The following is a 25788-nucleotide window of genomic DNA, read 5'->3' on the forward strand; positions in this document are numbered from 1 at the left end:
TATCCTTCATTTTGTTCATGTTCACACTGATACGTCTATTTTTCCTGTCATACTTTTTATTATTGGCTGGTTCATTCAGTCGACTTTTGCTCATATGCTCTAGCTGCTGTTTTGCCCTTTGTATTGCACCATTAAACAATGCGATCTCACTCATTGCGTCTATCTCATCTTTTTTATTCTCAGTAAAACCATTAATACTATCATTCACACTTTCTACATTCACACTCTCACAATTCTCTGGTACAAACTCGCCGTTTCTTGTCATATCCCTATTTTCTTCATTCTGAAGTTTGACAAAAATATCACACTCCCGATCCGAAATACTCTTCAATTTCTCATTCTCCCTACATTTTCTACACACATTCACTCCTTTATTATCATCATCTAACCACACTCCGCAAAGCCTACATTTCGCAGCTAGTACACTGAATCATCTCTTTTATACTACCGTTCTTTGATAAAGATGGCGAACCATCATTACTGGCCGCCATTTTCCTTCGTACTGAAGCCATACTTACTTGCAACGTATTTTATCAAATTATAACACACCAAAAACACACAAAAAGATGCACTAAGAGACGCAAGGCAAACAAAACTACGCAATATTAAATAAATTTATCAACGATAACTGAAAATAATACTTATCTTATCCGGAGCTTTAACGAACACTACACACTACGAATCCCTCTAGCGGCAACAGCCCCAATAAAATATGTTATTAAGACACATAAAATACTCTAAAAACACGAAAATCGTTCTAATATACTATAAAACCAATTTTCTAAGGAAAAACACACACAAAAAACACCAAAAATCACCAATTTTACACGAGCGCTAAATTATACCGACCACTCACCATATAACCTCGAACCCCTTTTTCAATTGGTAACTAAATTATTTCATTCTAGTGAGTGATTTTTTAAAATAGTTAGCCATAAAAATGTATAGATAGAAAATTTTTAAAATCTGTAACGTTTATTTTTAAGATGTATATAGGCGCACTAATCGAATTTGGGTATCGAAAAAAAATGACGCACTAATCGAAAATGCACTAATCGGGGGCGCATTAATCAGGGAATTACTGTAGTTAAGAGTTGGTTGGATGTAAAATAGCCTCTTCAAAGAAAGAGAATGCCTAGTTTCTTGGATGCTGAGGAAGCTATCGATGTGATGTGTTTATGTCAGGAAAGACTGTTTTAAGATACACTGTTTTCAGGAGAGATTCATGTTTTACAGACTTTATAGAAACAATGATAATGCCAGATCAACTCATGAAAATAGCTCCATAAAACAGTCTCCGAGAGTGAGATCTTCTATTAATGGGATTGTCCTCTTCTTTACAACATCATGGCATTCATTTTTCAGGGATGTTTTTGGAGCACCACTTCAAATGTGAAAACAATATTCTAAGATTGGGCAATTTTGGGATTTATATACTGTCAATAATTATACAGATAAGGAATCTTGAAAGAAAAAGGACACCAATTTTCCTGGAGGCTGAGGAGCTGTGGATATGATATATTTGGTCTGAGGAAAAAGCGAGATAGAAACCTGACCTTGTCTAGAAATCTAAATATTAACAAATTAAGAGGAGCTGAAGATAGATTTTTCTTGCATGAAATAAGATTGGTGTTCTGGTAAAAGTGAAGTTCATAAGGTCGTTCTCATCCACTGGAGAACAGAAAGATTAGTTTTTTTTTGGTTACTAGAAGATTTTTTGCAGAGCTTGAAATGTTTGAACACTAAAAGATTTGTCAACTGAAGAAGAAGAATGGCAAATATAACCATAAGAATAACTGGATAGGAAATTAGGTTGGTGAGAGGTCATTATTATTATTATTACACAGGCATCTTCCTGTAGTCTGAAGACTCGTCACAGGAAGCCTACACAAAGCATTATTCACACAATGGTTATTATCTGTCTCCTCTGTTAGTGAATGAGTTTAAACTCGTTCACTAAAAACATTTGTAACCAACAGCTCTGTCAATCCATTCCACTATACAAGCAAAAAATTCAGTCTTCCCCTTGTTAATCACATTCTTATGCAACTTCTAGGTTGTTCTTCTCTCATATCCTGTTTAGGTAATGAAAACTTTTTATGCATGCACTCTATAAAATCCCTTTAGTTACTTACTTATACACATTTTTATTACATCACCTCTTTTCCACCCCCCAACCAAACTTTGTACAAATTGCCAACCTATCCTCATCAGGGGCACTCCACACAGACTAGTCACTACTTTGGTCACTTGAATTGTGAATCTTCACCACCACCTTCCCATTTCCAAGAAACCCAAGTGGCCAAATCTGTTCACAAAAGTCCAAGTCATTCTTTGAGTTATTCTGCACATTTATGCAATATGTCTACCATCACAAAGCCTCACCAATTCCTTGCAGTCCAGTTCTATCCATGTAATACACAACTTGTAGTCTTTTCATTCCAAAGTGCATACATTTTACACTATACAACACTGCTCAAGCAACTATTTCTCAATGTCCAAAGTACAAATCTATTAAATTTCAATGGCAAACAACTGAATATTCTCCCTCAAATCATACCCAATATCATTGAAATACAAATCAGCAACAGCGGCAAGAGCACACACATCCCTGTTGCACACCACTGGTTACCATGGAGTCAAATCTTACTTGATTTGACTCCAGCATATGTTACCATCTGCAGTCTGTCCATCAGCCAACGTTTTATTCATTTCCCCAACTTCACATCAGTTTCATATGTCCAATTTAAATAATAGTCGTTTCCAGCATCTTGTCAAATGCCTTTGTGAAGTCTAGAAGTATCATGGTGTACCCATTTCACTTGTCAAACTCAACTGTCCTTTTACTGTAATAGAGAGTAACTTACTGAGACAAATAATTCCAATGTTCTTCAAACTGCATAGCTTCATAGCACAGTTTGGAGCATGGCATGTACCTTTCACTTGGTTTTGAGGTCTGTCATAATGCATTTCTATCAGCTTCTCAACTGAAGGTGGCACACTGTTTTGCCTTCTCATAGCCAGTCTCATACAGAGGTAGGCATTTTCCTTGCACAAAACAGGCAGACTGACCAGAGAATGTGTGTGTGTGCACGCACTCACAGTTAACAAACAAAACTACATTTGCAAGTCACATTAGTGGATTATTGGGTGGTGATTAGCATAGTGCAGAGTGAAGAAGTTACATGAGATAAATTAACACAGCAAAGAATATTGCAGTGTGGAATGCCTCTCATGCACAATAAGTCCCAGGATTCCGTAGAGATACCATCTAATCTACCCTATATATATAAAATAATAAGCCTTTTTATGTCACGTTTTGAAACTCAGGGGATGTTATTGAAACGTTATTGAAATGTTTTGAAACAAAATGTTATATTCAAGCAATGACAATCAAGGAAAAGAAGGGGTAGCCATAGTATTCAACACTAAATACGAGACTAAACTTCTTGAATGGCAAGCAGTCTCAAGTAGAGTGATATGGGTAAATATCAGAATGGGAAACTGGACAATGAGACTTATTTGTGCCTATAGTCTAGCAGAAGGTTCTACTAAGGTAGAATTGGAAGAATTTTTTGAGGCTCTAGAGAAAGCTACTGCCACAATGAAAAAGGAAAAGTTGATCCTTGTTGGGGATCTAAATAGCAGAGTAGGAAGTGATTGTCAGACATACAAAAATATTTAGGGAAAATTTGGATGAAAGAGTAAAGCTAATATAATGGCAAATACCTGTTGGATTTCTGCTCGGGACATGGACTAGTTATTACTAATACCATGTTTCAACATAAAAATGTGTACAAATTCAGATGCAGAGAAGAGGCAAGGAATAAGAAAAGTCTCATTGACTGTGTTATTGTTGATAGTGATGTTTTCTCCCTGGTGCAGGACACCAGAGTGTACAGAGGATTTGAAATTGGAAGTGATCACTATTTAGTCTTGAGCAGGATAAAATTGAATTTCATATTGAAAAGAATAACATGTAAGAAAGTTTTAAAGCAAATAAAAGTTGAGCAGCTCTCAGATGTGAACTGCAGACTAAAATACACAAAGATTATTGAAGATAAAATAAATGAGTTTGAGGAGATTCAGTGGCAAACCTTTAAAGAAAACCCTGATTGATTCAGCTAGAGAGGCATGTAGTGAGGTTGTCTGCAAGGATAGAAAAATCAGAACTCCATGGTGGACACAGGAAGTAAAGTAGGCAGTGAAGGAAAAGAAGAAAGCATATCAAAAGTTCCTGGCAAATAAGTCAGCTAGTGCTCTTAGAGAATACAGAGAAAAATGTAAGAAAGCTAAAAACTAAACGGGGGCACCGTAGGCGCCATAGCCCCCCCTAGTAATAATATATTTTTCCTTTTGTTAAATGGAAGATATGAAATATAGTAGCGACATAATATTTGATCCACGTTACGTATCACTTGACCAAGTGCCAAATTGATGTTTAGGAGATAAGTTTGCCATCTGATGTATAATGATGTAACTTACCTATAAAAAAATCAAGACAAAGCAGGAGTCTATATTTTCACAGTTTTGTTTCAAAGAACTAAACGGCAAACAGAATAAGTTACTAAGAAAATTTTACAAAACACGATCTTTTTTCCAAAAACATCAATTTGCGCTTGGTCAAGTGATGCATAACATGATCCATTTGCAAAAAAATTTAACATAGATCAGTTTATGAATTGTTACTGGTTAAGGTGATTTAAAAAACTAATTCTGAATATGAAAAGAAGGCAAAACAATGAAATATATAGTTTTTCTGTCTTAAACGACAGTCTTATTCTACTTGCACTTCTATCCACAAGGGCCATATCAAATTAAAAATCATGTACGTGGCAGCCAAAGTATCCATTAAGTTCAGAAACATGCTTTATATAGAAAATAAACATATTTCTCAAAAAATATTCCATGCCTATTTTTGGTGAATCAAATTCTATGATATAAATAAATAGCATATGTGGTGTGTAAGTGTATGCAAATAAAACCTTGTTGTACTTGCCTATGAATCTTGTCTGCAATGCCCATCTTCTCCAATGTAGTATCATTCATCCTTACTAGTGAACGACCTGCAAAAAAAATAAAAATAAAAAAAATAAAATAAAATAAAAAAAATATATATATATAAGGTTTTATAAATGCAGTTTCAAGCAAAAAAATAAATAAATAAATACATAATTAAAATAAATATATATATATATATATATATATATATATAAAATTCTAGATTGTTGAACTTTTTTTATCATATAAATGTTATCTATAATTAGGCAAAGTCAAACAAAGAGGAGGAGCAGAAAAAGTAAAAACTGAAATATGAATGGATAAATTAAAACAAAATGATATCATGACATATTTCATGCATGTGCAAGAAATATATACATGAAACAGGTATTCTGATAGCAGAACATTACCTCTCATGAAGAGCATGCAGATATAACAAATGAGGATGTACAAAATGGCTTATTTTTTTTCAGATGATTTGCCATCTATACAACCAAAACTCTGAGGCAACTTATATGCAGTAATTCACAACTTATTCAACCAATCATTACACTAATTAAGTATCCAATCATCTATTTAGATACCTGTAGTTCTGCAAATGGTCACTAGTTGCTGTCTTTCATTTGGAATTTATAGCAAAATAAAAATAAGTGACACACTAAAATCTCATTAATCCAATATCAGATAATTATGTCATATAATCAAGTGAATAACGTTTCCTTACAAACCAATTAATTTGTTTTTCAATGTGAACTGCAGTTTTGATTAATTTGGAACTGTATTTTTTTCTCTTGTTTAACCACCTTACCAGCCATTAAAGATCAAATACGCAGCCTCCAAAGCTTCGTATCCATCATAAATTTCAATGTAATATCAATGGTATTACAATTTTAATATGCACTTTGCATTCATGGAAATGTGAACGTATATATAGCGTGGCCAGTAGCATGGTTAAAGGGGCAATACAGTTATTATCAATAGGACTCAAATAAGAATTAGCTGCCCATTTATTTAAACAGCATCTACAAGTAATTCAATAAAATTATCTAAAATTGAAGCATATAAGTAAATAAAGTAAATTTAAATTAAAAATAAAGTAAATTTATACACACACACACCATTTCACTCATAATTTTTTGTTAAACTTACTAAGAATAAAATTTAAGCTCCATTGCTGTACTATAGTACATTACTAAAGTGAGAATCTTATTGTTTTCTGCCATGCTGGATGAAGGTTAGTACAATGCATAACGAACTTTTAAAGATCAAATTTAATGAAATTTGGTATTTAGGATCACTATACTATAAATTTATTAAATTGTTTCAAATGTTTCATTTTAATAGGAAAATTATGCCAAAAATAGCATTTTTTTTTATGATCGCATTCAACCATTTTCTTACTTGTTGCTTAACTGTATGACTTCAACTGGTCCAAATCCAAATGAAACTGATACTGAAATGGCTCAACAAATTTTAACAGCAGTCCTAAATAACAAATTTCGTTCAATTCTCGCCAGTCTGAAATTATTACGAACAAATCAAAAATTTGTCTTTGCAAGATAATTGTATTTTTTAAATAACAGTATTAAAAAGAATCAGCATTATGTATAATTTTCACACATTTCATTACACTAAGCTAATTCATGTTGTCAGCTGTGAAAATAAGCTTAGTAGGATACTATGTTACAATTGCACACCTACTTAAAGGGTAACAGTGTTGGAAAAATAAGATGAATAGATCTACTAGAGGATTTAATTATATTGTGCCAATTTTAATTTCTTTGTTTATAATGACCAGTTTATTTTGTTAATGAAATTATACTGTGAGAAAACTCCAATTATAATTTTTTAAATAATAGATTGTCTATTACATTTCATGCATATGTATATAATTAAATTTAATATTGAACTAAATGAATGCATTGATTTGATTAAAAATGATTTGAATTTATTGGAAATGGTAACCACAATTTAATTTAAATGTATATACGATATGAAAACCACATACACCCTCTGTCCAAAAAGAAACCGAACTTTTGATAGAAAATAAAACACAGGCCAATTATAATTATTCAAATCATTTATTTCAATCAATATACTCTCCCTCAGTTTCGATACAGCATTTGGCACAGTCAATTTCATTAAATGAGTTTTTTATATCTGTTTTTGGGATACTGTTGAGGATCGTGGTTACTGCCACTTGAGCGTTTTCAATGGTGTCGTATTGCTCGTCTTTCATCGGCAAATGAAGTCAGAGGAAGAGAAAGAGTCATAGGATGCTAAATCAGGTGAATATGGCGAGTGATTCAACACACAAACTTGTTTTTTGCTTAAAAACTGTCCCACAATGAGACAGTTTTTTGAGATAAAACTCACCATTGACCATTTGGCCAGGCGGAATGAATTCTTTGTGGATAATGCCCTTGGAATCGTAGAAACAATTCAGCATCGTCTTTACTTTTGACTTCTCCAAGCGATTTTTTTTTTTTTTTTGGAGCCTTCTGGTGGTCTCCACTCAGCACTCTGGCGCTTTCTTTCAGGCTCATACTCAAAAGTATGAGCCCGAAAAGTATGAGTCCCATGTTTCGTCACCAGTAACGATCGTTTCAAGGAAGTTTGAGTCCTTATGAGCAATTTTAATGAGGTCAGTGTTCAATTGCAGTGTTCAATTCGATACATTTTTCGGTTGTCAGTCAACTTGTGGAGAACAAATCGTGAATTCAATTTATGAAGGTAGCATACTCTCGGTCAAAATGTTGTGCACAGTTGATTTTGGAATCCCAATTCATCTTCAATCAATCTTATGGGCGATTTCGGGTTTTCTTTGATGAAATCACGCACTTTTTGGATGCTAACTTCACTTAGTCCAGTTTTTGGATGGCTTTTCGTCATCCTCAAGTGTCTCACGACCACTTTGAAATTGCTTAAATCACTCGTAAACTTGAGTACAGGATAAGCATTCATCACCGTATGCTTTTTGAAGCATCTGATGTGTTTTAGTAAAACTTTTACCAAGTTTAACACAAAAATCAATCGCAGCTCTCTGTTTGAAAATCATTTTCCAACCATTTGTCAAAATACACTGTCACTCTTGGCACTATAACTCGGCTTGTAATGAAACAAATGTCATACACAGTTGACACAACACTAATGAAGGTGCCGCTTTCAACAACAGGTGGCGTTTCTTCTATTTTCGAAAAGTTCAGTTTCTTTTTGCACAGAGGGTGTATTTTCTCGCACAGTTCAAGTGTGTGAGATTTACTGTATTCACAAAAGGTAGCATACTTATTACTCGTAATGGCAACCCATTTTTATCACTTCATGACTGAAATGAAAACCAGAAGTGTATTGTGTAGTTGAGCATGTGTGGATTGAAAATAATTCTATATATTTCTGTAAGAGAAATGAGATTTTTGGAACTCTACAATGAATATTTATGAAGTCTTTCAGAAAGAAAATAGTCTAAAAGTTATCAGTTGTTATGTTACAACAATGACAACAGAACAACTGTTGGGAGGGGGAGTGAGGAAGATATGGCAGATTGAATTTTTAATTACTATGAAAAAAAAACAAACATTGTTTCAAATTGAAAAACAATGAAGTTCTGAAAACCTTAAAACTTAAAAAGATAAAAGGTGGGAGGAAAGTTAAGATGACTGGTTTATGTGATGACTTTTAAAAAAAACTGCAACTAAAATTGGAACTGTTTTGGGAATTCTTTAACAGAAAATGCTGTAGTGTTTGAATTAAGGATTTCAGATACAAAGATTTATTTCTAATGCTCCGGAAAAAAAAATTTCTCTAATGAACTTGTTGGAAGCCACCTGTGATCAAATAACTTGACAGTGTATGATATGTTTTAAGGGGGGGGGGAATTTTGAAAAAATAATAATTTTTTTTTGAATGCATTCTGGTTGTAGGAATCCTTAGTGATAAAGTTGATACAGAATACGAATACTAATGCAATTAAGGCTCTAAGGCAAGTATCTTATGTCTATTATATGCATATGTTCTCTGGTTAGTTTTTCCATTTTCTGAAATGAAAAACCAAAATTTCTGGGAAGGAAACATTATGCTATCCTACATGAGATAGCAGCTAACTCACCTTGAATTGGAAAGCTCTTGAAAAACATCCCAGCATTCTTGACAAGATTAGAACCAGTTCTTTCCAACCAAAAGTCAAATGCCATGTTATTTTTATAACTACATTACTTCAGGAGATACACACACACAAACACTACAAAATTGCGAAAGGCACAAAGAAAGGGTTCTGATGGTTAAAAGGCTGCAAAGAAGGATGGAATTTTTTTTTTTTTTTTATGTTGAGCCCATACACGAGAGGCTGGTAGATCAACCTATACTACATTTAGCACCATGTATGGGTTGACAAAGAAGGTGCTTGTTCACATTGGATTTGAATGACTGTATATTGTATTCCTTAGAGAACACATCATGGGGAAATTATTGATGCTATTTCGGATGAACATTTTCCATGGAAATATCTGTGGAAAACACAGTTTGGAGACCGATCGTCTGTGCGAAAGTGGGGGAAGTGAGTTGGTAAGAGATGGGTCATTAAATATGTCTGATTGCTCTCTCTGTATTGAGTCAAGCATTTTGAGGGAGCTTTTTTTTTGGGGGGGGGGGGGCACCACCCCATATGTGGGAGCAGTATTCGATGGTTGGTGGATTTGTGATTTGTATAAGGTTAACAGCTGTTCAGGGATGAAGTAACATCTTGAACAAAAGAGAAATCCTAGTTTTTTAGAAGCTGAGGATGCAATGATTGTTATGTGTTTATGAAAGGAGAGGCTTGATATCAGGGTACATCCAAGAAGAGAAATCTCAGATTGTCTGGAAATTTGGGTGATCAAAAATTATCATCATCAAATTCCTGCCATGTACCCTCAAGGGGTGTACAGGATATGATAGTACTACATGAAAAAGTTACATCATTACTAACTTTCTATCTACAATTTTCCTCCAAATCAGTCTATTACTTGTCAAGACTCCAACATTACCAGATCTTATATTTCTATCGTCTAAGACACTTTGTACCGTATCAATCCATCTATATCTTGGTCTTCCTCTAGGTCGTTTTTTTGCCACCTTGGCCAAGAACACTTGTTTTGCTAATCTTTCCTCATCCATTCTGTTTAAGTGACCATACGACGTGAGATTATCTCTGCTAACGCATTCCTGGATGTCAAATTCTTTCCTAATATTCTCGTTTTTAATATGATATTGCCATTGATGTCATCTGTTCATGCCTCTAATCTTTCTCAGGACTGTCATATCTGCAGTCTCTAGTCTTTGGTCAAGTGTTTTACTTCTGACCCAGCTCTTAGATTCATAAGTTAAAACTGGTTCGAACACTGTCTTGTATACAGCTAATTTAGTGTTCCGACTAATTTCTCTCTTATTCCATATGAATTTATTCAACTGACTTCCTACCATACCAGCTTTGTTGATTCTGTTGTCTATTTCCATATTTAATTTACCATCTTCACTAAAAATCGTGCTTAAGTAGCTGAAATGTTTTACTTGTTCCACAGGTTCTACATTCACAATGACATTTTCAATGATTCTGCCTATTTTCATTGTCTTTGTCTTTTTATTGCTGACCATCACACCATATCTATTATAACAGTTATTCAATTTAGTCAGAGAATCTTGCAGACTTGTAGCAGATTTATTTAGAAGTATAACATCTTCCGCTTAAAGCAAAGAACTGACATTAACATCTCCAATTTTGATATCATGTTTAATACCACTTTCCTTCATAATGTGATCCATATAGATAATGAATAACAGAGGGGATAACGTACATCCTTGTCCACACCTGATTTAATATTAAACCATCTTCCTGTACCACTTCAATCCTAACAGCTGAATTACAACTCAGATAAAGACTAAGTATTGCTTGATATAATGCCTCATTGACACCATATAATTGTAGCGTATTGAATAGCTTCTCTCTTGGCACCTTGTCATATGCCTTTTCCAAATCGACAAAACTTAAATACAGATCTTTGCTATATTCCCATGATTTCTCCACTATTTTTCGTAAAGTGAAGATCTGATCCTGACAGCCTCTATTTGACCTGAATCCAGCCTTTTCTTCACCAAGCTTTTCTTCCACAATTCTTCTGAACCGTTTCTCAAGTATACTCGCATATATCTTACCAGGAACACTCAGTAAGGATATACTTTTGTAATTCTCACATTCGTCCCTCTGTCCAGGCTTTCTGAACTATGCAGTGCAGCCACTGTAAAACTTTTATACCACCATACTTCAGCATTTCTGGTTGAATATCATCTAGTCCTGCTGCCTTTCCACATTTCAAGCCTTTGATGGCTTTTTCTACTTCATGTATTGATATGTATTTCTGACTGCATGCCTAGTCAGTGTTTTTTTTATCACTGTGCTGTCACTGCTTGTTTCATTTAGAAAATTTTTTAAGTAATTACTCCATACTTCAAGGATATCTTTTTCTCCTGTTTTCATGTCACCTTTATCATCTCTAACTCCTTTTACAGCACTCTTTTCTCCATTTCTAAGCTTCTTCAACAACCTCCAGAATATTTTGCCACCTTCTTGATGTTTATTTTCTATGTTCTTGCCAAAGTCCTCCCATGACTTTTGTTTAGCTAGTTTTACACACTGTTTAGCTTTCTTGCATTTGTCTCTGTATTCTCTAAGAGCACAAGCTGACTTATTTGCCAGGAACTTTTGATATGCTTTCTTCTTTTCCTTCACTACCTCTTTAACTTCCTGTGTCCACCATGGAGTTCTAACTTTTCTATCCATGCAGATAACTTCACCACATGCCTCTCTAGTAAATCGATCAGGATTTTCTTCAAGCTTTCCCACTGAATCTCCAAGGTTTGGTTCCTGTTCTCCAACTCTTTCATTTTTCCTTCAATAATCTTTGTGTATTTTAATCTACAGTTCACATCTGAGAGCTGCTCAACTTTTATTCGCTTTAAAACTTTCTTACATGTTATTCTTTTCAATATGAAATTTAATTGTATCCTGCTCAAGACTAAATAGTGATCACTTCCAATTTCAAATGCTCTGTACACTCTGGTGTTCTGCACCAGGGAGAAAACATCACCATCAACAATAACATAGTCAATGAGACTTTTCTTATTCCTTGCCTCTTCTCTCCATGTGAATTTGTGCACATTTTTATGTTGGAACATGGTGTTAGTAATAACCAGTCTATGTTCTGAGCAGAAATCCAACAGATATTTGCCATTATTATTAGCTTTGCTCTTTTCTTCAAATTTTCCCAAAATATTTTTGTATGTCTCACAATCATTTCCTACTCTGCTATTTAGATCACCAACAAGGACCAACTTTTCCTTTTTCATTGTGTCAGCTGCTTTTTCTAAAGCATCAAAAAATTCCTCCACTTCTACCTTAGTAGAACCTTCTGTGGGACCATAGGCAAAAATAATTCTTATTGTCCAGTTCCCCATTCTCATATTTGCCCACATCACTCTACTTGAGACTGCCTGCCATTCAAAAAGATTAGCCTCGTATTTTGTGTTGACTACTATGGCTATTCCTTCTTTTCCTTGATTGTCATTGCCTGAATATAACATTTTGTATTTATTGCTCAGAAAGATCTCACCAGTTTTTGTCTTTTTTGTTTCAGTCACCCGTATTATGTCGATCTGCTACTTATCTAATTCCTCCGCTAGCTTCATTTATTTGCCATTAAGGCTTCTTACGTTGATAGTACCGATCTTTAACTCTGGTGATGTTGTGTTGGAGTGTGTTCTCAGATTTGTTCCAGTAGCTGACTTTTCGCTGTTCGCCCTGGTTCCCTGGCAAAAACAACGGGTGGCCCTTGTTTAACCAATCGATGTCCCCATCCGGCATGAAATTTTGTCATGTTGTACCATCATTTTCTATATTGGTTTAAGCCAATGAGAATACAATTTGGTCGGCTAAATCCCAAATTGTCAGCCCATCCTCGTTCGTTCAGTATCCAGGTAGATACCCAACAGGGTGCAACATGAGAAGGTGAGGATTGGACATTAGGTCAGAAGCCCTGGTCAGTTCTCCACATTCTTTAAAGGGTATGTGGAGGTCTCCTCTCAGTTTTACAGCTTTGACCCTTAAGCACCCCATGTCAAAAATTATACTGGGATAAATGGTTCTTTTTTTTTATGAATAATGAGACGGTACTGGATTTTATTTGCACTGAAATTGACTAGGTTATCTGAATCTAATTGGAGAATGGCTTGGAGGTCTGAATTGAGACATTGGTGGTTGCTGCTTTGTAGGTTGAGGTATATTGTGTGGAGTAAGGTTTATCAAAAGAAATTGAAGAGTGCAATGTGGTGTCGTCTACAAAACTGTGTATTGTTTTGGAGGTAAGCTGAAGTAGGTCATTGATAAATTTCAGGATATATAGTAGGAAGAAGGTTGGCGAGAGGACAGAACCTTGAGGAACCCTGGCATTAGCTGACTGGTGAGAAAATAAGGAGCCATCCACCACCACCACCACACATAGTGTGTGTCCAGACAGAAAGCTAGCAATCCACTTACAGAGGTCTTGACATAGACTAAACGATGGCAGGTTACTTAGTAAGCCCCTGTGCCAGATCCGGTCAAATGCCTTGGAGATATCAAATCCAACAGCTTGATATTCACCAAACTTCTCCATGGCATTTGTCCAGAGATGGGTGACATATGTAAGCATATCTCCTGTTGATCAGTAGCAACGGAATCCATACTGGTGGTCGTTTATTAGATGGGTAGCTTCGAGGTAGTGTAGGAGTTGGGAATTGATGATTTTTCCCATTACTTCAGACAGGACTGAGGTGAGTGAGATGGGGCGATAGTTGGACGGCAGCTATCTTGTCACCCTTCTTGGGAATGGATTGAATATAGCCAATTTCAAGGCTGCGGGATAGATACCAGTGAAGCAAGACAGTGTATATATAAGCGACATAGGACAGGAGACAGTTCTGGTGAGCAAACCTTCAGGACAGTTGGAGGAATGCCATCAGGGCAGGGAGACTTTTTTTTGTCTAATTTGGACAGTATTTTGCTGATCTCTTTCTGGCAAAAGGATATTGTGGGCATCTGGAATGGTTGGGGAGATATTTCCCATTGTCAATTATGCTTACATTGGAAGCAAAGTGTGAGGCCAGGAGATTGGCCATTTCTGTAGGAGATGATGCAATGGAGCCATCTGAGCAGGATAGAGGTGAGAATAGTGTTGGGCAGAAGTTACGACTGATTGCTTCGAGAGACCAAAAGGCTCGGCTGCCATTTGGACAGGCTGCTAATTTCCTGCATTTTGCTCTTTCGAACTCTGTTTTGGGAGCATTGGTTGTTTTTTTTTTTTTGCATTAATTTCAGGCTTGGGTGCTCTAAAGGAGGATGGGATTCTTGGTTTGAGCCAGTAATGGTATGTTTGGTTTTTCATTTGTACAGCCTTGGTGCATCTTTTGGAAAACCAGGGTTTAATTAGGGAATGGCAGGTCAGAGTACTGGGGGGGAATGTATGATTCCATGCCAGTGAGGATTACTTTGGTTATAAGTTTGGTGCATGTGTTTGGGTTGGAAGGTCAGAAGCAATAGTCCAACCATGGGAATGAGGTATAGAAGTTGAGGAGGCCATCCCACTTGGCACTGTTATAATGCTAGACTACTCTTGTATGGGAGTGGCTGTGTAAGGTTGTTGCATGGGGGAGATGAGCACTAGGTTGTGATCAGAATTGCCTAGCGGGCTCTCTGCATTCATTGTGTATTTGGAAGGGTCATTGGTCAGGAAGAGGTTGTAAAACTCTATGTAGCTTAAAAATACCAAAGCGCTTTACACTGATTTTTACTAAGGTCAAGTCTCATGCGATCTGTATAAAAATAACCTTGTCTGTCTCTATGTATATTATGTTAAATTTTAATGTAAATAACTCTATGGGAATTGATTGTATTTACTGTTTTTAACTAAAGTTTTTAGAATGTCAAAAACAAAGGCAATGCTTTGCCTTCAAAACTTTGTATAATATCTATGTATAAAAGCACAAGAAGGTTGTTTACAATTAAGTGCGTGAGAAAATTGTTTGCGGGCTTTGCGCATGAACACCTTCAAAGTTAGTATGAAAGAGATCTGCTAGTTTCAAAGAAGTTTCTGTTGCCTGAGAAGACAAGGAAGAAAGAGTGCATGGAGGAGAAGAAACAACAGGCTGGCCTTAACAAAAAGATCAAGGAGAACTGCTGATTTCTTTGGGGTTTACAACCCTTGGCGCAAGGTCCCGAGAAGGCAAAAATAAAAGGGGACTGAGCTGAACATCGGAAGGAGAGTCCGGGTCCAGTTGCCAAGAGAGAAGAGGCGAGGTTCAGTTGTTGACAGAGGGGAGGAGAGATTCAGTCGCCGAGAGAGCAGAGGCAAAGTCCAGTTACCGAAGTAGGAGAGGCGAAGTGCTGTTACCGAAGAAAGCCAGAAGCAGTTGGCGGAGAATCAGAAGCAGTCGGACCCAGAGGATCAGACTTTATGGCGAACCCACGCCAGAGGAAACAAATGGGAGAACAGCCGATGCCAAGTGCCGGTCGGATGTCCTAGTGCTGCGAGAAGTCAACTGACGCCAAAAGCACAGAACGATCTTCAAGCCTGTATGCTGAAACTTCTTGCCTGAACTTTTGAGTACCTGAAAGATTGCAGTCCAAGACCCGCTGATATTCCGACGAAAAGCCCCCTGAAGCAAGACTCTCCAGATGGACACCTAAGGCTTGAGATGAAAGAAAAACCATAGAGACTTTGATACAGGACCTTTGGAAGGTGTCGTGACAAAGAGCCTCTGTAAGTGTATTACATCCTTTAATGTACATTCTTTTCGTAATCTAAGAGATATGTCATAGATGGATTGATAAGAAATTGTAATAAGAAATATCTATAAGAGAGTACTCTAATTTGTTGTTAACTGGAATATAAATTGTAAGATAACTTGCCATAGCCAGCTAATCTCTTTATGAGTAAATTGGTCTCGGCAATTTAATAATTTTTAGCAGAGAAGTAACAGAGTAATTATATTGTTACATCATGATAACTTAAGAATGTGAAAATTTCAGTTATCATGATGTAACAAGAGAAGAAATAAAAACCCTGTATAGATAACTAAGTAAGCAAGCTTGTTCCTAAGCAGATATCGTTAAGAGCCTTTGAAAGTAAAATATAAATAAAATATAAAAAGAAAGAAAAACATGCTTACATCCAAGTGAAAAATATAGCTGAAATTGTTTTTTGAACTAAATAATTAAAAAGAAGGGAACTTTATTACAGTTATGATATGATAAATAAGGTTAAGTAAAGCAAAGAAGATTAGTCATAGGATTTTGTATGTGAGAGGCTAGTTTTTTTACACTTGAAATAAGAGATTAAAGATTGGAGTTAATTCTTAGAAAATTTTGGAAAAGGGATTAATTTAGGATAGATGACATAGAGGTTAGCCTAAACAAAAACCAAAGCTCAAGGTCATAATTCCCGAATTGAGACTTCATCACGTGTCAGTCATGTGCACACAAACCGCATGATGTTTTGTCAGAAAAACGCCACTCTAATTGGTCAGTGAAATCGACTCCAGCAAGGTGGGAAGAAAAGAAATCAAAGAAGGTGCCGGTAGAGATCATCGTATAAAAGGGTTAGGAAACCCCCCCCCCATGAAGCTTTTTTTCCCTCAGAGGTTTTCTTCACGAGTCTTCGTATAGGTCTCACGTGGTTTTCCTGAGTGACGGGTTAGGAGTTTTCTCCATCCGACACAATAAGGAAACAAAGTGTGCGGGATTTTGATTCCGTGTTCCTATTGTAAGAAATGAGGGACGCAGTTTAGTTAAAAAAAGAGAAGATAATGTCAGTGTGTTTTTATCGTCCAGTGATCATCGTAACGAAAGAAAGAAAATTCTATAAAGAAGTCAGTGCCCACATGGTGAATTTCACAGCCGTAGAATAGATTATCCTATGTATGTCCTTGATTGAAAATTGTAAGGTAAAGATTGTGTAAGCCCATCTTAGTGCCAAAAGAACTTAGGAGTGATAAGTTATAGAAGAGTTCGTCCTAGGAAGGTAAAATATCGGAAAAAGGTAGCGACCAGTGTACAAGACTCAAGCCAAAAGGTACTGTAAAATCTCGTGTCAATTCAAATCATATGTAACTGTAGTCATTGTTCAATTACTGAACAGTTGAAAGGATTAATGAGAATTATACTAGGACTTTAGTACATGTCAAACTAGAAAAAAAATGAGCTTCTTACTATTAATTAATACATGTGCCTAGAGATTTATGCATGTACATTTAATTAAGAGAGTTTTAAGGGTCAAAAAGTGTGTATTAGCTCAGCGAAAGGATAATTTTAATCCATATTGTCTTAGTGAGAGAATTAGAGTAACTGATTATATATGTCCTAGAAAATACAGAATTATAGCGTGATCAGACCAGTAAAGGGTTAGACAAAAGATCAACTAGTTCTAGGATTATACATATTTGTATGTATAGAATCTGTTATGGCAATATGATCACAATTCTCATATAGGATCTTAACCTAATACTTGTGTTTAGCTAGTGAAAATTTGTATTACATATTCTTAGTATTGAATTGAGTTTTATTTGATAAAGAATGAATTGTACCATGTTTAAGAGTTCAATAAACTTTTGTTGTTTATTGAAAATACAGTTGTCTGAGATTGCCGCTCAATGCACCACTTGTAACAACGTACGAACCTAATCACACGGGGGGGGGGGATTTGTTAAGTTACGAGATAAAGGTCACGACTACATATTAGTTTCACACTCAGACATATTTTAGTAATTGCTCCTTGTTTTTGAATTTTATATCTTAAACTAAATGTCCTGAAAGGTGCAGTATAAAATAAATATTTAGTGACACTAAGGGGAGAAGAAGCTTGAATATTTGTATTTGGGTGATATCTCGTATATAAATAAGATTTGGACAAAGACAAGTAGAGTTTTACATGTAAGGATAGTTGAATGCCTAATAATCATAAATTGGGGCACAACATAAATGGTGCAGACAACAGGATGTAGTTTAGCTAATTAAATCCTAATTACAAGCTATTCACAGCAAGTTGGTTTTGGGTGCAGGTCAGACAACTGAGAGGCAAAAGTTTAATTAAGTGTTGTTGAAAATTTTAAAGAGTAAATTACTGTGAACTGGATGCAAGTATGATTGATCCCTCTAGTAGTTTAGGCATGAATAACAGCAAATTTTTTCGTTATATTAACCCACAGCAGGTGTGTTCCCACAATTTTCAGGCGAGGAGGCTGATGACATCCTCAGTTTTTTTAGTTATATAGAAGAGTTGGAGGATGGACTGATTTTCAGTTGTTAGTTTCCAGTTTTCAAAGTAAACTGGTGGGAAAAGCTAAAGCTTTCCTGTATTCCTCCCTCATTCTCAAGGAAACCCTGGATTACTCCCAATTTAAGACAGTCCTAATTTCTGAGTTCTCAAAACTGGGAAGCATAGGACCTAACTTATGGAAGCTCCAGAGGTGCACTCAGAAGGAGAAGGGAAGTGTAGCTGAGTTCTATAACAGGTTACTGAAGGTAGCTAGTACCCTGAGTGTCCTCAGTGAAGAAAAGCCTCACTTGGACTGGGCCATCTTCCAACAATTCAGAGAGGGAGTCAAACCTGAGTTAAAGGAAATGGCATTCGATAAAAGATTGTCCAGTTTAAGCAAGTGTTACAATGCTGTCAAGGAACGTCAACAATTGCTTGGAGACCTCCGTCATACACCTGTTCCGGGTCAATGAACATAACTGAAGAGAAGGGCAATTCTGAAAAGGGGCAAGGACATAATAAAGAGAGTAAGGAAAGGAGAGAAAGACCTAAGGCAAGAGAGAGATTAGAATAAGACAAAATACATGACCATCAGCAAACATCCAGCCTCATCAATGAAACTGACACTCAATGGGAAAAATATTGATCAAGTGTCAAGATATAAATATCTTGGTTGCTGGCTTAATGAAAGGTGGGATCCAGAAATAAATATAAAGACAAGGATTGAAGTTGCACGGCAGTCCTTCATGAAAATGAGAACACTATTCTGCAATAAAGACCTAAACATGGAAGTCAGATGCCGAATGCTGAAATGCTACGTGTGGTCTATTCTGCTCTATGGAGTTGAAACATGGACATTGAAGGCGACAACCATCAAGAAAATCGAAGCCTTTGAGATGTGGCTATACAGAAGAATGCTAAAGATATCATGGACAGAAAAAATTACCAATGAAGATGTCTTAAAATCCATTGGCAAAGCTAAACATATTGTACAAATAATCAAGAAACGAAAAACATCATATCTTGGACACATCATGAGAAACAGCAAATACCAACTTCTACAAACTATTTTGGTAGGAAGAATTGATGGCAAAGGAACTAGAGGAAGAAAAAGAATATCATGGTTTGACAACATCAAGAAGTGGACAGGAAAGAACAGTGCACAACTGCTCAGATTAGCACAAGAGCGCAGTTTGTTCGCCAAGATGGTCGCTGACCTTCGATAGAAGATAGCACAATAAGAAGAAGAATAGGCAGGTGATAAACAAGTTGACAGAGTCATATACTGATTCAGATAATATCAGGGTTATTGTGAAGCAAGAAATAGAAATACTCCAAAAACCCATTATAGATCGGTTAAACGAGGTGATGAGACAACTGGGAACGTTATCTGTAAAAATCCCAGAGCCGGATTATAGCAGAGCTGAGGAAACCACTAAGTTAATTAAAGAGGAAGTTGAGCATCTGCAAAGACCTCTTCTCGATCAAATGGATTCTGTATTGCAGAGGCTGGCAGAAATCACCAGAAATCAGAAATGTGTCACATTTGATGACACATCTCAAAGGTATACATTTTAATCCTTTCTTTTAAAGTTACACGGTGATCAGCATTCATTTTTGAAATTATGGATTCTACAACCTGTGTTAAAATAACTCTTTTTATTATCCCGACATTTCGATCTTCATATCAAGATTATCATCTGGAGTATACATAAATATACAAGACAAGCTGCGTTACATTTCAAACTATAAGCTAGAGAAACAATGATTTGATCGCATGCTACTCACTGGCATGATCTCTAGTGGAAAAAAAAAAAATTACATCAAGCTAGATTTAATTTATGATTACATGAATAAACATTCTTGCTTACAGATAGTTTTCTTTCCAGTAACAGTGATGTTCTATTTCTATTATTACAATTGTTATTTTTGATTTAAAAAAAATTATTTATAAATTACAACATGAATAAACATTCTTTCTTATTGATTTTTTTTTCCTTTAACAGTGATGTCCTATTTTTTAGTATTAAAGATGTTATTTTTAGATTTAGGATCCTGGATTTTTTTACAGTCCCTGTTTATAGTTGTTCTTAGAGAGGAAGGATTCGTGGGACGAATATATGCCTTCCATATGTATGGGATTTTTAGACCATCATTATTGTTTAGATTAGGGTGGTTGATAATGATCTCACAGGCTTCCTTAAATTTGCGTTCATACCATGTTTTGGTGTGATGTAGACAAATAGTGCTTTTCCAGTCAATTCTATGTAAGGTGTTCAAGGGCATGATCAGAAAGACCAGCTTCACCATAATTATTATATTTGATGTGTTGTTTATGTTCTTTTTGTCTGATTGGAATTGGCGTCCTGTTTCTCCTATGTATCATATGTTGCAGGTGCAGTAAATACGGTATACTCCAGGATGGGCCAGTGGAGGGAGTGGGTCTTTGGATGAGCTGAGTAAGCTTTTTATTTTGCAGGAGGTTTAAAGGTGGCTTTGAGGTTATATTTTTGTAGTACTCTATTTATTTTGTCTGATGTCCCTTTAATGTAGGGAATGGTTATAGTTTTATTGTAGTCTGGTTTGTCTTTGTTTTTTTTATCGAGGTCTTGTAGAGAATTTTGTTAATAGTGTTTTGGCTGTATCCATTTTTTTGAAAAGTATTGCTGATCACTTTAAATTCATCTTTCAGTGCCTGTTCACTGAAGCAGATCTTCAGAGCCCGGTTTTTTAGGGTATTGATGACACCTAGATTTTGTGTTGGATGGTGGTAGGAGTTTATGTGTATATATTGGCCAGTATGTGTCGGTTTCCGGTATTTCCAAATTCCAAAGACTAAAAGATCGAAAGAACCAGCCACCATATTCAAATTTCTCCACAGTGAACAATAACAACCAAACAGAAGCAAGAAACAACAGGAAACAGTAATATAGTTAACCTATCCAACCACGCTTTAAATAAAGACGAAATCTCGATAATTAACAAAGGTTTAAATTATGCCATAGCACCCAAATCTATAAACAAACTTGAATTTATTTGTAATATTGAAAGAGACCTAACATTCATCCCAAATAACATAGCAGAAAAAATATGTTTAGAAACCGCCAGCATTTTAAATCATAACAAAACAATAACAAGTAACCTAACTAAACACGAATTAACAGCGATAAAATCACTAAAGTCAAATCCAAACATCGTAATAACCAGAGCAGATAAAGGAAGTACCACTGTTATCTTAAACCAAACCACTTATGTGGAAAAAATGAATCTGCTGGTCTTGGACAATAACACATACCAATTAATTTAACTATAACCAAATTAATAGAATAAAAAAGAAAACAGAGAATCTACTTAAGTCAATTATCACATGGCCCGAAGATACAGTCAAAAAACTATTTCTACACTACGCTAGTCCCCCGAGAATTTACGGGCTACCGAAAATTAACAAAGAAAACACACCGCTAAGGCCTATAGTCGAAGGGATTAATAGCCCGACTTATCACTTAGCCAAAAAATTAGCGGCAACACTCAAGGAGTTGGTAGGTCATTACCCTCCTATATCAAAAACACACAACACTTCATAAACATCATCGAAGACATTACATTAGAAAAAGATGATCTATTAGTCAGTTTTGATGTCTCTGCCCTCTTCACGAATGTCCCAATCAATGACACAATTTACAGAACAAATTTCCTCCAGATATCACGCCGCTCTTTGCACATGTATTACGTTCTGGTTATTTTGTATGGCAAAATGCTTTCTGCCTACAAAAAGAAGGCACAGCCATGGGCTTGCCATTATCCCCCCCCCCCATTGCTAACTTTTATGTGGAACATTTTGAACAACTTGCTTTAGGTTCCTCCCCTTTAAAACCCAAAGTCTGGCTTAGATAAGTTGACGATGTTTTTGCGATCTGGTCTCATGGCCGCCAGACACTAGACACATTCCTTAGCCACCTAAACAAGCAACGTAAACGTATACAGTTCACAATTGAGATTGAAAAACATAACACACTGCTGTTTCTAAATACACTTGTCACACGCCTTCCCTCGGGCAATCTTTCCTTCACTGTTTACCGGAAACCGACACATACTGGCCAATATATACACATAAACTCCTACCACCATCCAACACAAAAACTAGGTGTCATCAATACCCTAAAAAAACAGGGCTCTGAAGATCTGCTCCAGTGAACAGGCACTGAAAGACAAATTTAAAGTGATCAGCAATACTTAAAAAAAAAAAAAAAATAGATACAGCCAAAACACTATTAACAAAATTCTCTACAAGACCTCGATAAAAAACAAAGACAAACCAAACTACAATAAAACTATAACCATTCCCTACATTAAAGGGACATCAGACAAAATAATTAGAGTACTACAAAAATACAACCTCAAAGCTACCTTTAAACCGCCTGCAAAATTAAAAAGCTTACTCAACTCATCCAAAGACCCACTCCCTCCGCTGGCCCACCCTGGAGTATGCAGAAAATACGGTATATTTTCTTTCAAATGTTTTTTTACATTTCCTGCTATTTACACTTTTTTCCATCAGTCCCCTGAAAAGTGTAAAAAAGGGGTTTTACTGTGTGTGTATATATATATTTTTTTTTTTTTTTTAAATCAAAAATAACAATTGTAATAATAGAAATAGGACATCACTGTTACTGGAAGGAAAACTATCTGTAAGCAAGAATGTTTACACATGTAATCATAAATTAAATCTAGTTTGATGTAATTTTTTTTTTTTTTTTTCACTAGAGGTTATGCCAGTTTCTCTAGCTTACGGTATGAAATGTAATGCAGCTTGTCTTGTATATTTATGTATGCTCCAGATGATGATCTTGATATAAAGATCAAAACATCGGGATAATAAAAAGAGTTATTTTAACACGGTTGCAGAATCCATATTTTCAAAAATGTATCCATTTTAAAAATGAACAGGTGAACACAGAGCTCAGAAAATCATTTTGAAAACAAAGTGAAGAATTTACTAAGATGGCTTTGAAAAAATCTGTTACAATAGAGAAAATGTATTAAAAGGTATTAGGAAAGGTATTAGTAAAAGGAAAATGTATTATATATCCCCTTAATTTAAATAATGTATTCAAAGGATAGCAGAATATGTTGAGAAATGGCATACGAAAGCAGGAAGCATATGCCATTTGAGAGCATTCAAACAATCTTTTACTTTTTATTTCATTGATATATCTCTTTTGGGTGGGAAGATATCATAATTGAGGAAGGTCTTTCATAGGAGGCTTCTCTACAAGACAGTAACAAGAATTAATTTTATTTCATTTATTTATTTTTGTTGTTGTTGGGTGATAATCAGTTCGCCACTCCAAATTATAAAAATATATAAAAACAATATTCCAAAATTCAGCATATTTTGGACTTGTATGGAGTTAGCAGCTATGCATATGAGAAGTAGTATCTTGAGTGGAAAAGGATGCTGATGATACTATAAAATGTGTTTTTTTCCCTTTCCTTCCATTAAGTGAGGTTTTTTCACTCACTCACTCACACACACACACACACACACACACACACACACACACACACACACACACACACACACACACACACACACACACAAAGAAGACTGTATTTTTTGGCAGCGCAGAAACTGAGAAGAAAATCCTCATCCCACGCTGAAGGATGGCAAGCAATCGGTGTTTCAGGTATTATATATGGAAGATCTTCAGGTTTTTACTTCATTATTTCCTGAAATGGAAATTAACTGGCTTTTGAATTAACTGAAAAGTTAAATATGCCTTTATGTTTAATAGATGCATATCACTCCATCTCACAGTGCCAACTACTCAAAAACTTTTAAAAACATAAACAACACTTCATGAAACAAATGATAATAACAAATAATAAAAGAATCAAATATCGAATTCAAGAAACTTATGAATAACCTGTAATATCATGTTCCAAAAACAGGCTTGCATACAAGGTATGATAATCTTGACAGTGACGTCTAAGCCATTTAAGAACATCTGCATTACTCCAAAAGAATACTGCCTTTGGCCTGGTATGTCCTTTTTTATGATTATCTTTATCTCTATTGGGACTGGAACCAGACTATAAAACAGATCAAAACAGAATGTTCTTAAAAATATTATTTTGTGGTATCTTGCTAATATGCACATTTAAATAATTAAATGTCTATATGTATAGAAAGGCTTAGGTGTCATTGATGATTCATACTAATGTTTTACAGGTATAAACAACACCAAGAGAGGAAAAAAATATATTTATTCAACTCTGATATTTTGCTGATTTTCTAACCAGCATCATCAGAGCACAATTATAACTGTGATAGGCACACAGTGCTAAACCAGCAAAATATTAGTGAGTTTAGTATTTTTTTTCCTCTATTGGTGTTGTTTATACTGTAAAACATTATTATGAATTAAAGCCTAAAATATATTTTCTAATATATTAAAAAAGCAATAGATTTAGCAGCTAACCTTATTTTTGTTGGTCATGCTTTCTTCAGAACAACAATTTTCTGATGTCCTCTCTCTTAACTGTTTATAGCTATTGTCTCCCATCTTTTACAGCCATTCTATAAAAGATATATAACAAAAATACAGAATAAAACAAAACATTTAAGTATCATAACAAGAAATCATATGAAGAAATGGGTAATATTTTAAATTAGATAACTGACTAGTACTCAATCTTTCCATGTTGTGTATACCCCTGCTGAAAACTAGTCTATATTTATGTAAATGAAACTATTCACCTGGAGCACTAAAGTATATCTCAATGTATGAAAAAATAGTAGAATCACCCGTTTTTGAAATGTAATTAAAACTTAAGAATTAGAAACTTAATAAACATTTGGGAATCCATCATTCTCAGTAACCTAATTAAGTTTCTAATTCTTTTACTATGAGCATATAAGTATAATATTCATTATTATTATCATCAGTGTAAAAAAGTAAAAGTAATTTCGCTATATCATATGGGTTAACTGGTGGAGAAAGCTGTCTTAAAAATATAAATTTGTTCATTGTTTATTCAGATTTCATGCTTGTTAGCTGAAACACTTCACTATGCTGAGGTGATGAAGCAAGCAAGCTTGGGACCCTGTGGTTAGCAGCCACGGGGTCCCGAGCTAAGACTGACATTGCTTCCACTTACTTGTGTCAGGTTCCTTCTATATTCTTTCCTATATGGCCTCACTTGGCTGACTCTTGCTTACTTCGACTCCGAGGGTATTAGAGCACTCGAGGCCTGAGGGTGTCTCTCCTTTTCCCAACTTCTACTCTAGCTGGTAGAGGGCAGCAGCAGCTCTACTAGTACTTTCCGGAGCACTGCGGTGGAGAAGGTGACGGGAAACCTCCCTAGAAAATGTTAGTAGCAATGGACAGAACTTATAAGGGAGCAGCTACCAGCCCAGCAAACCAAGATGGCATCTCTTGGCAGAGAGAGGAAAAGAAGGTGCACATTG

At 35.5% G+C, this 25788-nt stretch overlaps 1 protein-coding gene across 2 annotated transcripts in view; it reads right to left on the minus strand.

The window, feature by feature from the left end:
- ave (sterile alpha motif domain-containing protein aveugle) overlaps positions 1-25788 on the minus strand; it is an 84072-nt gene that overhangs the window by 33388 nt on the left and 24896 nt on the right. For both annotated transcript variants that reach the window (XM_090401133.1, XM_090401132.1), the window contains exons 2-4: positions 24800-24897; positions 24245-24410; positions 5000-5066 (exon numbers count right to left, since the gene is read on the minus strand). In XM_090401133.1, the coding sequence (XP_090257259.1) occupies positions 5000-5066; positions 24245-24410; positions 24800-24883 (317 nt within the window). In that variant the 5' untranslated portion in view covers positions 24884-24897. The remainder of the gene's footprint in view (positions 1-4999; positions 5067-24244; positions 24411-24799; positions 24898-25788) is intronic.

The sequence above is a fragment of the Typopeltis vanoorti genome, chromosome 12, assembly GCF_054136105.1.
Source record: "Typopeltis vanoorti isolate ZY-2024b chromosome 12, IOZ_Tvanoo_1.0, whole genome shotgun sequence".
Lineage (NCBI taxonomy): Eukaryota > Metazoa > Arthropoda > Arachnida > Uropygi > Thelyphonidae > Typopeltis > Typopeltis vanoorti.